Source organism: Aethalodelphis obliquidens, unplaced genomic scaffold, assembly GCF_003676395.1.
Source record: "Aethalodelphis obliquidens isolate GAN/ISIS:26980383/991018 unplaced genomic scaffold, ASM367639v1 scaffold42, whole genome shotgun sequence".
Classification (NCBI taxonomy): Eukaryota; Metazoa; Chordata; class Mammalia; order Artiodactyla; family Delphinidae; genus Aethalodelphis; species Aethalodelphis obliquidens.
This window is the reverse complement of record NW_020837986.1, coordinates 9,104,465-9,117,514: the sequence shown is the minus strand read 5'-3', so window position 1 is coordinate 9,117,514 and position 13,050 is coordinate 9,104,465. Positions and strand designations below refer to the sequence as shown.

The 13,050-nt window shown below is 51.9% G+C and overlaps 1 protein-coding gene across 1 annotated transcript; it reads left to right on the top strand.

The window, feature by feature from the left end:
- The first annotated feature begins 1,827 nt into the window (after window positions 1-1,827).
- TLDC2 (TBC/LysM-associated domain containing 2) lies at window positions 1,828-12,313 on the top strand. Its single transcript, XM_027078046.1, has 6 exons — window positions 1,828-1,896; window positions 5,785-5,934; window positions 6,603-6,755; window positions 6,950-7,045; window positions 10,873-10,946; window positions 12,007-12,313. Exons 1-6 carry the CDS (start codon window positions 1,828-1,830, stop codon window positions 12,140-12,142), a joined length of 678 nt encoding a protein of 225 aa, XP_026933847.1. The 3' UTR covers window positions 12,143-12,313.
- Window positions 12,314-13,050: the final 737 nt, after the last annotated feature.

Genomic DNA, 13,050 nt, shown 5'->3' with positions numbered 1-13,050 from the left:
TGGTAGGGACAGATGCCAAAGGCAGGGGGTTGAAGAGTGAAGAAGAGATAGAGGTGGAGTGTAGGGAGAAGAGGATAGAGCAGTCGTGGCGGGGACGGTTGTGTCGAGAGGGGCAGGAGAGAGATGGGTGAGGCCGAGAGAAGCTGGGCAGGAGAAGCGGAGCGCGACAGAGCCAGGGAGGCCCAGGGGACTGGCTTTCGAAAGCAGCAGGGGCCCTTCCTCCGTTGTCCTGGAGGGAAGGCGGAAGAGATGGGTGAGATGCAGGTGGGTCTGTCGGGAAGGTGAGGGAGTGACTGATGGCTTCTGTTTTCTCGGTGAAGAATAAAGTTGCCGGCTGAGTCAGCAGCCGAAGGAGTGGAGCTTGTGTGAGGAGGGCAAAGACCGTCTGTCACAGCGACCAGAGAAGAAATCAGACCTCTCAGGATGTGTGAAGGGGTATGTCATGCACCCATCCGAGGATCAGAGTGAAGCCAGTCGACTCAGCAAAGCACAGAGCTGAAACTGTGCCGCCTATCCAGTTTTATATCCAGCTTTTTTCACTTTACAGAGTAGCAGAAGCATTTCCCCATGCATTTATGAACTCTTGGCAAACATCACTTTTAATACTTAGAAATAATCCACAGAGGGGATATTCCATGGGTCGCTTAAACTTTTCCCCTTTTACTGGACATGGAAATTGTTTCCTGGCTCTGACTGTTGCAGTTCTCAGAGAGGTGGCCTGTGGTCTGGTGGAGAAAGGACAAGACAGGCTGCAAGGCAGAGCTGGGACATTCAACACGCTGGTGACTAGAATCTCATCGTGGAAGCTTTTTAGGGGCCAATTACATGGCAACTGGCTTTCCTGCCAGGTCACATTCCTAGACTTGAGGATGAAGAATGGGACAGCAAGGCACATCTCACTGGCCTCCCAAAGTGCCCAAAGGTTCGGGAATTGAGCGTGGAGGAAATAGATTTGGGAGAGGGGCCCTGAGAGAAGGGAAGGCCAGACCTGTGACCCCCGAGCTGTTGACAGCTCAAACACATATAGCAACAGCCATGTTTGAGGTAGCAACAGGGCTCCTCACTTGAATGTTTTCCCCATAATACAAGTCCTTTTTGTATCCCACCTTCCCGGAGCGGGCGTTGCCCCAGGAGACCTGGTCATGGGGAGAGGATCTGGGGACCCGAGTCTTTTCCACCAAAGCCAGCAGGAGGGGGTCTCTTTCAGGTCTGTGAAGCTGGAGTGAGCCGCCCGAGAGAGTGGGCTTACCCTCTCAACACGCTGGGGGACCCTTGGTGGGCATAATTTTTCAGGAGTTCCTGCCCTGGGTGGAGGCCGCTTGTTCTGGGACTGGCTGAAGCCCCTTCCAAATTTGAGGTTCTGTGTTTCAACAACAGCATTCACTTAAGTCCCCTTATGAGCCAGGGATAGAGAAGTGCCCCACTGACAGTGTGCCTACTGTATGCCAGACGCTGGGCTTCCTGGACATGACCTCACCCCATGGCACGACAGGCCAGTGAGAAAAGAATCGGCATCCCGTGTGAGAGTGGGAAACCAGCAAGGCTGCCTCTTCTCACCTCCCAGCCCTGGGCCTCCCCTGCAGCACAGGGTGATTGGTGGGGACCCCACGGAAGGACCCTTTCCTGGACACTTGCACCCCTTAAGGAAGCGCCTTATGTGATGGGCTTCAGGCACCACGTGGCACCTAGTAGCTGTGGGTGAGAGGCTCCAGGTTAGAGACAAGGAGCTGAGTAAACCCCACCTCTCTGGGCTGGTGGTGGCGGCAGAACTGGGGGCCTGAGGTGACAAGGTCTTGTTTGTGGGATTTGAGTTTCTGATGGACGACAATGACTGCCAGGCCTTTCCAGCTGGAACCGGAGCAGGCTCGGGGCCAAGGCCTGCCACCCTCTGGGCAGGTATAAGAGCTGGGAGGAGGGCTGGAGCCCGGCTGGGGCAGAGGTGCCAGCTGCCCGCTGGGGGACCAGGGTGCAGAGCTAAAACTGCTTTGTACAGACCGCCAGGTGGACAGGGTCAGTTCTGGAAGTGGCCCCTTCTCTGTGGGATCCAGCAGAGGCACTAGGGAAGCCATCGGGCTGGACAGGCTGGAGGAGGTCACCTGAGGCTGAGAATCGGCAGGGTGAGTACATTCTTCCACGGTTCCTGCCTTTCCCTTCTCCACTGAGCTACTCACCCCCGCAAGTGACTGAGTGACTCTCTGCCCCAGAGGTGCCCGGGTGGAGACTGAGTGGCCATTTGTCCGGGACGTGAGCCCTGAATCTCGCAAAGGGGCAATGTCGGGGGATAGCCATAGCACTGTCATTTGTCCAGTGCTCAGCAAACACCAGGAACTGTGAACAGGATGATGGAGGCCTGGCTCAGCATCCTAGTTCTTCAGGCATTATCTTCATTTACTCTTACAGCAGCCCCATCGGGTAGATAGGTATTAGTATTTTACAGATAGGGAGACTGAAGCACAAAGATGTTAAGTAACTTGCCCAACGTCACACAGCAAGGAAGTGGCAAAAACCAGGATTTAAACTCCCTGACTCCAGAGTCTGTGCTCCTAATGACTGTGCTATTCTATCATGTGGCTGTGGTGAGTCCCTTCTACTTTCTGAGTGGCAGTTTCCTTATCTGCAGTTTAAGGGTGTAAAACATGATGATCAGAACGATATTGTCCTGAGATTCCGGAAAGATATCTGGACATGGGTCAGCCTTAAGCACTGGGAAGCCCTGTTGGAACATTTATCAATAATGTGTGAATGGGGACTGCCCTGGTGGTCCAGTGGTTGGGACTCCGTGCTTCCAGTACAGAGGGCGCAGTTTCGATCCCTGGTCGGGGAACTAAGATCCCACATGCTGCGTGGTGTGTGGGGAAAAAAAAAAAAAAAGAATATGGGGATGCCCTTTGATCCATTATTCAACTTTTGAAATTTATCATAAAGGATATCATCAGATTTATGAATAAGGAGGTTCATTACAGTTTTGCTTATAATCACAGAAAATTAGAAGCAAACAAAATGTCAGACATTTGAGAAATGATGTACATCCTGTGACGAAATAATAAGCAGCCATTAAAAATCATGTGTTCAAAGGGTACTGCATGTAACTGGAAATTTTTCATTTGTTAAGTTTGAAAAAGCACTTTATAAAACGATACACAGTATGATGTATTTATAAATGTGTGTATATACTTATATATGAAATAAATATAAAAGATGGGAAAAAATACCCTTGGGGTTGAGAGTTTATCTCTGAGAGGTGGAATTATGAATATTTCTGTATTTTTCTTTATTCTTTTCTAAATTCCTCAAATTTTCTACAGTAAACATGTATTGCTTTTTTAATTAGAAAAATGACTTTTTTTGTTTTCAATATCTGTTCTTTTGGTCTAGCTTGGCCCCTTTCAAGCTTTGAGAGGAAACTGAATTGCAGGCTGTCAGTCTTGTGAGGGCCTCTGAAATAATCTGGTCTCAGAGAAACCAGAGGGGAAACAGTGTAATATGTTACACGTGGGGAAACATGTAACAGTGCTACATGTTACATGTGGGGAAACCCAGTTACATGTGGGGAAACCCAGGGGTGCAAGGGACTTATGCAAGGTCATACAGGGAACCAGAGGCCCCAGACCCCCAGTCTGGGGGCTCAGGCATCTGCCCAAAGGCTACAGTCCATGGGCCAGGCTGCCAGAAGGACAAGGAGGTAGAAGGGAATCACAGCTAGCATCTACGGCTAACATGTTAATTGCTAACTACAAGTGCGGCCTTGAATGCCCAGCGTAGCTGACCTCACAGACCCACCCAGTGACATACTGGCCCAGGAATGACAGGTGAATGACAGGTGAGAGGGAGCAAAGGGTAGGCGGATGGGCGTGGAGCCAGCCGGGTGTGCCCCAGGTTTCTCCCTCTCATCTTTAGGCCTCACCAAGCGGTGCTGCCTCCCTCAGGAAGGCTGAGGGCTTGCTTACTGCCCTCAGCTGGGCTCGGACAGAAGCATGAAAGGTCTCCGCTGGCGTTACACTCGGCTGGTAAGGGGCCAGCTTGGGCTGGGGGTTGGTCAGGAAAGGCGGGGAAGAGGGGGTCTGGGCCAGGATTGGATACAGGCTGGTGTCCCCCTTCCAAGCCCCTCCTCAGCTGGCCCAGGGTTCAGAGCAAGGGCTCAGGAACCTGGGGCATTAGTGCCCAGCCCCATGGTCCCAAGACCCTCAGGAAGCACAGACCACTGTCTTCATCCCTTCCTCCCCGGAGTGGGTGCCAGATGGAGCTCTATCCAGAAGCCCGCACAGCTAGGACGCCCTCCCTAGGCCTGAACCTGGGGAATAGGAAAGCAGTTTCCTGTCCTTCTCTCCTTCTCGAGGAAGTCTGTCTTTTTTTTTTTTTCCTTTAATGGAGTACCCGCTGCTGTTTTTTAAAATTAATTCATTAATTAATTAATTTTTGGCTACGTTGGGTTTTTGTTGCTACGTGTGGGCTTTCTCTAGTTGCGGTGAGCAGGGGCTACTCTTCATTGCGGTGCGCAGGCTTCTCACTGCGGTGGCTTCGCGGGCTTCTCACTGCGGTGGCTTCTGTTGCGGAGCGCGGGCTCTAGGCACGCGGGCTCAGTAGTTGTGGTGCGTGGGCTTCAGTAGTTGTGGCTCGTGGGCTCTAGATCACAGGCTCAGTAGTTGCGGCACACGGGCTTAGTTGCTCCGCGGCATGTGGGATCTTCCTGGACCAGGGCTTGAACCCATGTCCCCTGCATTGGCAGGTGGATTCTTAACCACTGCGCCAGCAGGGAAGTCCTTGAGGAAGTCTCTCCTGATGAAAAGCCCCGAAGTCATTGTGTGCAGGCGTGCATACACACACACACACACACACACACACACACACACACATACACACTCTGGTACTCAATGGAGTGAATGAATGAATGAAGACACCACCATACATGCCCACTGACACTCACATATATTTACACAATCCCAACTCACACTCACAAACACATTGACAGGTAACACACAAAGTTGCACTCAATACCTTCTCACACTGATTTGCCTACACAACTCTATTTTAAGCCAACACATCACACACAGACAAATGTGCATTTTATATGAATCTGCTAACCTGCACACTGTCTCACCTATGACTACATGCGTTGTTTCACTGGCTGAAAGGGCCTTCTTTCTTCCTTTGTAAAATGGGCGTAGTAAGAAGCACATTCTCGGGAGTTCCCTGGCACTCCAGTGGCTGGGACTTGGCGCTGTCACTGCTGCGGCCCGGGTTCAATCCCTGGTCAGGGAACTGAGATCCCACAAGCCACAGAGTACATGGCCAAAAGGAAAAGAAAAGCAGCACATTCTTCTTAGAATTCTTGGGAAAATTCAGAGAGATCACGCACAGCAAGCATTTCACACAGGCCTAGTCAAGTGTGTGCTGTATACGTCAGCCACTACTGTTGTTGTTATTATTATTATCGTTATTTCACGTACAAAGGCACAGCTGCGGCTCCCAGAGCTGGGCTGTCATCTGCCCTTCTCTCCTGCCCACAGGCTTAGAACGCAATCCCTGGCATCCACTCCGGATCCAGAGAAACCAGGCAGACAAGCTGCAGGGCCTACGGCCACATCGGATGGGCATGGCTGGCAGGGGCCAGGGAGGGAGCTGGCTGGAGGCGGGGGCAGGGCCTGGTCTGTCGCTGACACTTGCTTCCTCTGGCTGCGCTCGTGGCTGCAGGGGCCTGGGCCGGGGTGATGAGGTGGCCGAGGACATGTGGAGGCTGGTGTCTCCTTGTCCCTCCACTCACCAGGCCTCTTTGTGTCTTCACAGCCCAGCCAGGTGGAGGACGCTCTGTCTGGGGAGGAGGGTGAGGAAAAGGAGGAGGAGACAGCCCCAGCCCCAGCTCGTGCTCCGGAAGATCCAGTGGAGCCCCAGCTGGCAGAAGCCAGCCAGGTTCTGGGAGCCTCGGAGATGAGGCAGGTTCGGGCACAGTCCGTGGTACAAAGATTTCAGCCCTGAGCCTGAGGGTCCCACCCTCCTGCCCCACCCAAGCTAGGCCCAAGGACACCCAGGGTCACTCCTGCTCTGTCCTCTGCTCACTGTGTCACCTTGGGCAAATCACTTCTCCTCTCTGGGCTTTTCTTCCTTTCTTGTAAAATGATCCAGTAATCCTAGCACCGCCTTCTTCCCTGGGCCAGGAGGTTAAGGATATAGTGAACTAATCTAGTCCTTGGGAACTGACGCCAAAGCTGGGGTGGGGGTGGGAGGATGAGATGCGGGGATTAGGAGGAAGGGTTCAGCGTCTCATCTATTCTCTGGCTGCTGGGGGCCAAGGTGACCCCTCTGACCTGGGTTCAAATCCTGGCTCTGCCACTTACTCCCCATGTGGGCTTCAGGCAGGTTGCTTCACCTCCCTGAGCCTCAGCTTCCTCATCTATATAATGGGAACACTAATCCCTCTCTCTGAGGGTTCCTGCTAATTGGCGTGAAAGTCCCCTGGAAACAGTAAAGTACCCTGTAACCTGCAAAGCACCGTGCTTGGGTGAGCGGTGGCTGTTCAACCTCAGTCCTCCTGGGACCCGAAGGATATGGGGCGAGGAGGGTGGGAGGACCGGGAACCCTCACTCACCTCCAGTCCTGTCCCTTAGATCAGCCTCCACCTCCCCCTGAGAGTCGCTGGACACTCCTGGAGTCTGGCCTTTCGCACGTCGAGGGACGGCTTCAGTCTGCGGAGCCTGTACAGGCAGATGGAGGGCCACAGCGGGCCGGTGCTGCTGGTGCTGAGGGACCAGGATGGCCAGGTGAGCCGTGCGGGGAGTGTTAGTGGAAGGGATGCATGTCGATGGGCCCCCGAGGGCCTCTCCATCCCCCAGCTCTGCCCCAGGCTCCCCAGGAGCCTCTCTAGGATGGGCCTATGTTACCAAGCCTGAAGGGTGGTGCTGCCAGTAGACCTCCAGCTCCCTTCCAGCGGCAAACTGCAAATTCTTCTTTCCAGATGTTTGGGGCCTTCTCCTCCTCGGCTATTCGACTCAGCAAAGGCTTCTACGGTACTGGCGAGACGTTCCTCTTCTCCTTCTCTCCACAGCTGAAGGTGATGTTCTTAACCTTCCAGGCGGGGAGTGGGATCTATGGCAGGACAAAGAACCCGGGGTCCCAGTGGCCCCCAGCTCCATCCCCTGTGCTGGGTGCCTGGTGTCCTTCCATCTTTCCACAGAGGGAGTACAGCAGGGCAGTGGCAGGCAGAGCATCCCCCTTCATTTAAAAAGTGCTCAGTTCCTGGCAACCACTGACTGGCTTGAGAGGAGGTGTGTCGCTCAGCAGATACAGGCTGGAAAGACAAAACTGGTCCAAGTGCAGGTAGCCCTGTGGGTGTGGGGGTAGGAAGATGAAGACAGACATGCCCAGTGGCTTATATTTTCTTAGGCAGTGTCGGGTAAGGGCATCAGCTAAGGGTGAAGATGGAGAGGAGGGTGTGAAGGTTGAGGGGAGAGGAGGTATGGCAGGAGTAGAAAGGGAAGCTGCTGGAGAAAACTGGAGAAACAGAAGGGCAGCTAGGCAGGGCTGACTGGAGGTCCGAGACTGCGAATGCAAAGGCCACTGACTTCGGAGTGTGCTCTTCTCTAGCAAAATTCAGCTCCTCAGGTTCAAGCATGGAGAGCGCGATGGGAGGGTTCAACCACGACTGGGGTTTTGCCAAGCTGCTTTACTAGAGGGAGACAGGGAAAAGGGAGTTGAATGGAGTGGAAACACAAAATAGATGAAGCACTAGTTGCAGGTGCATTGGTTTGCCGTTAGAAACCCCTGTCCCATGCACAGAGCAAGACACCTACAGATACATGCAACAACATAGGCATCTGGTTGCATGACAAGGAGGTCACAAGCTTGGACTGACTGCCTTGCCGAAGGCAAAACACACCATATCTGCTGTGTTGCCTCCATCGCCAGCCTGGAAATCTTATCAGGGAAGAGGAGAGGGGACAGTTGTTTACAATAAACCCATGCTGGGTATTAGTCCCCATCGCTGGCCTTCCAGGGTTCACCTACTGGAATCCTCAAGTTGTACAAGGTTCCTCCTACTGCTCCGACAGTTCCTTGGCAGAATCCTTTGCTGGTTCCTCCTCATCTCCCCAACCTTTTAACATCATGGGGTCCTCAAGCTCAGGTTTTGGTTGTCATCTCTTCTCTGACTATCCTCTTTTCCTTCGAGGTCTCGTCCATTCTCACAGCCTTTCCATGTCATCCAGGTGCTGATGGCCTCTCCCCCGGACTCCACACTCACATACATCCAACCATTACCCAGTGTCTCCAGTTGGATCTAAATGGCATTTCAAGCCTCACATGTTCAAAGCTGAGCTCCTGACTTTCTCCCAGAAAATCAGTTCCCCCTGCCATCTTCCCTGACAAAGTTAACGGCACCTCTATCTTTTCTGCCGTCGAGACCAAAAATTTTGGAGCCCTTCTTAATGCCTCTTTCACACCCTACATCTGAGCTGTCAACGAATCCTGATGGCTCTTCCTTCTCTTTCTATCGCTATCCAGAATCCACCACTTCTCACCATGTCCTTTGCTGTCACCCTGGTTCAAGCCACCATCATTACTTGCCTGTGTTCCTGCTATAGCCTCCTAATGCTTCCACCTTCAGTCATCACAGTACCTGGAGTGAGCCTTTTAAAAGGTAAGTCAGGGCACATCACTCCTGGGCTCCAAGCTGCCGATGGCTTCCTTTCTCCCTTAGAGAAAAGTCAAAGTCTTCACAATAACCTACAAGTCCCTACGTCTCTTGGCCTCTCTCTGATGTCATTTCTTGCTACTTTCCCTCTCCTGCACTCCGCTGTAGCCACACAAACCTGTCGGTTTGTTCTTTTTTTTTTTTTTTTTTTTTTTGGTACGCGGGCCTCTCCCTGTTGTGGCCTCTCCCGTTGCGGAGCACAGGCTCTGGACGCGCAGGCTCAGTGGCCATGGCTCACGGGCCCAGTCGCTCCTCGGCATGTGGGATCTTCCCGGACCGGGGCACAAACCTGTGTCCCCTGCATCAGCAGGCAGACTCTCAACCACTGCGCCACCAGGGAAGCCCTGTCGGTTTGTTCTTAAGCAGGCAGGCCTGTTCCTACCTCAGGGCCTTTGCACACACTGCTCTACCTAGTGTGCCCTCCACAGGATCTCCATGTGGGTCGGTTCTCACTCCCTTCAGGATGCTGCTCAGATGTCACCCTCTCGGCAAGGCCCTCCCTGGCCGCCTGCTTTAAATTTGTAACACTCCAGCCCCTAGAAATTCTTATTGCCCTTCTCTACTTCTTTCCCCTTAGCTTTTGTCACCACCTAATATACCATTTATTTTACTGATTTACCCGCCTCCTGCCGCTAGAGTGGGAATTCCAGGAGGCAGGAGTTTTTGTCTGTTATGTTTGCTGTTCTCTCCAGTGACTAAACAGTGCCTGGTGCTAAGTGCCAAAAAAGTTCTTCAAAGGAGCTTATGATTGTTTTCAGGGGATCACTATAGTCTTCCCAGGATACTGTTATGGAATCTCATCCTTTCAAAAATTGGTTAATTTTTGCCCGTCTTTGGTCTTCTGGCACTTCTTGTGTTCTGCATGAATTCCCAGCCGTTCCTTTACTGCTCTTCCAAGAAGCACCATGAACGTGGCCTTAACTTTTTCTGTAGCAATGTTTATCTTCCTCCTTCAAGTCTGAAGGTCATGTTCCTTGAGGAAAGTGGAGGAGGAGCTGAATGGTTCTGTCTTCTCGTGGCCACTTGTTAATATTATCTCACCTGTTCTGAGCCCAGGGCTTATCTTTTATTAGTCCATTTTCTTGCTTAACACCCTTTGGTTGCTCAGAGCATTTTTGGCAACTAATTACAGGCAATAATATGCTATACTTTTGCAGCCTTTTAAAAATCTTTTTATTAGCTAAATTGACCCTTGAATAATTTGTTTATTCAACAAACATCTATACCATGTCTCAGGAATACTGCCGGAATCAAGGCAGCCATCACAGAGCTTACCTGTTAGCTGGGCAAGCAGTGGCATATTGCCACATGAACAGGGCCTGGGAGGAAGGGCTACTTTCAGTTCCTCTGGGATGACATTTGGGCTGAAAGATGAGAAGTGGTCCATTTGAGGATCTGGGGGAAGAGCATCCTGGGCAGAGGGGTCAGCAAGCATGAAGATCCTAGAGCAGCAATAGCCTCAAGTGTCCCAGGGACAGAAGGGCCAGGGTAGATGAAGTGCAGTTGTTAAGGGGGAAGAGAGTTCGGAGAGAAATCGGGGGCACAGCAGGCTGGGCTTTCGGCTGTTGTCAGCGGTTGGATTTTATTTCCAGGGCCATTGGAGGGCTTTAGCAGAGGAGGGCTAATATCCGATTGGATTTTGAATAGGTCACTGACCGCAGTGCGGACATGGGCTCTGGGCAGGAGACAGTGGAAGCTGAGACCCATTAGGAGGCTGTGATCCAGGGAGGAGTGACTGGCGGGGACGGATGGGACAGAAATGGTGGTAGTCAGGGTGTCTCTTTGGGGTGGGGCCCACAACACTTGCTGAGGAACTGGGTGTGAGGCAGCACTGGGGAGTGTGCAGGCTTGGTGTTGCCTCCAGCGAGGGGAGGAAACAGTTAGTAAAGGTAGAATCAGGGCCCCTCTCCTGACCTGGACTTTCCGCCTCCTCTCTCCAGCTTTGGACGCAGGAAGCCTCAGAGGGTTCGGGTCTATTCCTAGAACAGAAGGGTTTTGGGGCTGTGGGAATTCAGACTGGAGGGCAAGAGGAGATGAACTCCAGGGAGACTGGAGACCAGAGTAGTTCCTGCGCCTTCGTTGGGGCCTGGAGGTTCTGTTTCCTCCACAACACTGCCGCCCAGTGGTGTAGAGTCAAAGTGCAAGGGCAGGACTCACCCAGTAACCGCAGGTTTCTCCTATCATCACAGGTCTTCAAGTGGACAGGAAACAACTCTTTCTTCGTGAAAGGAGACTTGGATTCACTGATGATGGGCTGTGGCAGGTGCGTGTCTCAGTCCTCCCCGAGTCTCGAGTGTCGGGGTGGTCTGTGCTCGGATCCCTTCTCCCGTCCGGAAATGCTGAGCTAGGCTGCCCCAGACAAGATGGGGAGGCTGCTGGTTAACCTTCAAGCCTCTCCCTTCAGCAGCTCCTGCTCAGTCCACTAGCCAATCCCCTAAACCCTGCTCTAAGTCAATATTGAGAGGAGAGGGTGGTGTGAACTCTCCCCCGAAGTGTTACGTTGGTGACAGCTTAGGCTGTCACTTTGGAAACAGCATTCCCTATGGTTGGATGAGGCTAGATTCAAGGGATGGGCAAGCCTCAGATTTACCTGTCAGCTCCATGACTGTAGGAACATAACTCACTGGAGGAAGGCAGGCATCTGCCTGGAACCCGGCATGCGTGCGTGCGTGCGTGCGTGTGTACGCGTGCGCGCGCGCCTCTTGGGGGTGGGAGATGGAGTGCGTTAGGAAGACAAGGTTAGTCTCGCCTCTGGTATGACCTGCAAGTTCAGGCAGCATAACTCTTATCCTGAGGATACAGATGAAAGCATTGCTTGCTTAGTACCAGGCAAGTTCTTTGCTCTCCCAACTGCCTGAAAAGCCTCCACTGAGAGGCAGATTGACACAGAATGCACCAGCCATGGCTGATTTGCAGTAAGCCACTTCCCAGCTCCAGCCTAGGTTTGCTGTCAAACGAGGGGATTAGAATGGATGCCCTCTGACGTGTTTTGGGCTCAGACTCCGCGCTTGCGCGAGTCCCTCCTTTGGTTAAGCATTGCCATCTTTAACGTTCTGAATGTTCTAAAACTGGATTGTGGTGATGGTTGCACCACTGCATATATTTATCAAAATCATCGAACTGTAAAAAAAAACAAAAAACGCTCCAAACCCTGTGGGGAACAACATGCGAGCCCCTAACAATCAGGATAAATTGGTTTAAGGGGAGCTGAGACAAAGGTGAAGTGAGGCTGCGGTCGCGGTGTAGCCAAGCACCGCTGGTGCAGGTCCGAAAGGTGTCAGCACCCAGGAGGGAGCGATGCCAAGACTCTCCTCTCTCTTTAGTGGACGCTTTGGGCTGTGGTTGGATGGAGACTTGTATCACGGGGGGAGCCACCCCTGTGCAACCTTCAACAACGAGGTGCTGGCCCGGCAGGAGCAGTTCTGCATCAAGGAGCTAGAGGCCTGGGTCCTGAGCTGATGCCCCGGTGGGCAGCTTCCTGGGGCAACAGGGGCTTGGATCTGCCCCCGGATGCTGACGAGGCCTCCGTCACCCTGGGCAGTCCATTCTGTCCGAAACACAGATGGCGAAGTGTCCCAGTGTGGACTGTGGCTCTGAGCCAGCCTCCCGTCGCCAGAGGACCAAGACAGGCATGAGCACAGCCCATGTTCTCCTGGAGAGGGGACTTTGAAGGAGTGAAAGCACTTATACCTCACCCGAGCAGCACAAAGTCCCTCAGGAAAATGATCTTTTTAGAGAGTATACAGTTAATACATGTTTATTGTAGAAAAACCAGAAGATATAAAAGAATTAAAGTTGCCTAAAATTCAACAACCCCCCAAAACACTAACATTTCATGTATATCCTTCCAGACAATTTTCCAAGGATATATATATATCTATCTTACAAAATGGGATTCTACTCTATATGTGTTGGACATTATTCTAACTTAAAAGAATATTGTCAAGCCACAGACACCAGGACTCAACCAGTGAAATTAATAAAGACTCCAGTAGCATCCTTCTTTTCCCAGAACATTGAGGGCTTTCTGTCTGCCACCAGTGTGCCACCGGGTGCTTGCAAATCTCTTATTTAATTCCACGAGGAAAATATGAAAGCAGCAAATGAACAATATGCATATTTGGGTAAAGAATTTGAAATTCTGTAGATGGGAACCTCAGGGAGGTTAAAAAGGAGGAAGGATATGTTTTCTGGCAAAACAGGAGCTCAGAAAAACTAAAAAAAAAGAAAGCCATATCCCTCCCCGTGCTAGTGCCTGTCTCCTTCCAGAAGATTCTTTATCAGGCCATTACTTGCCATTACTGAATGAGGAAAACCAAGTAACATAGGCCCTGTTAATATTATCCCCTCTCGAAGACCCAACACAG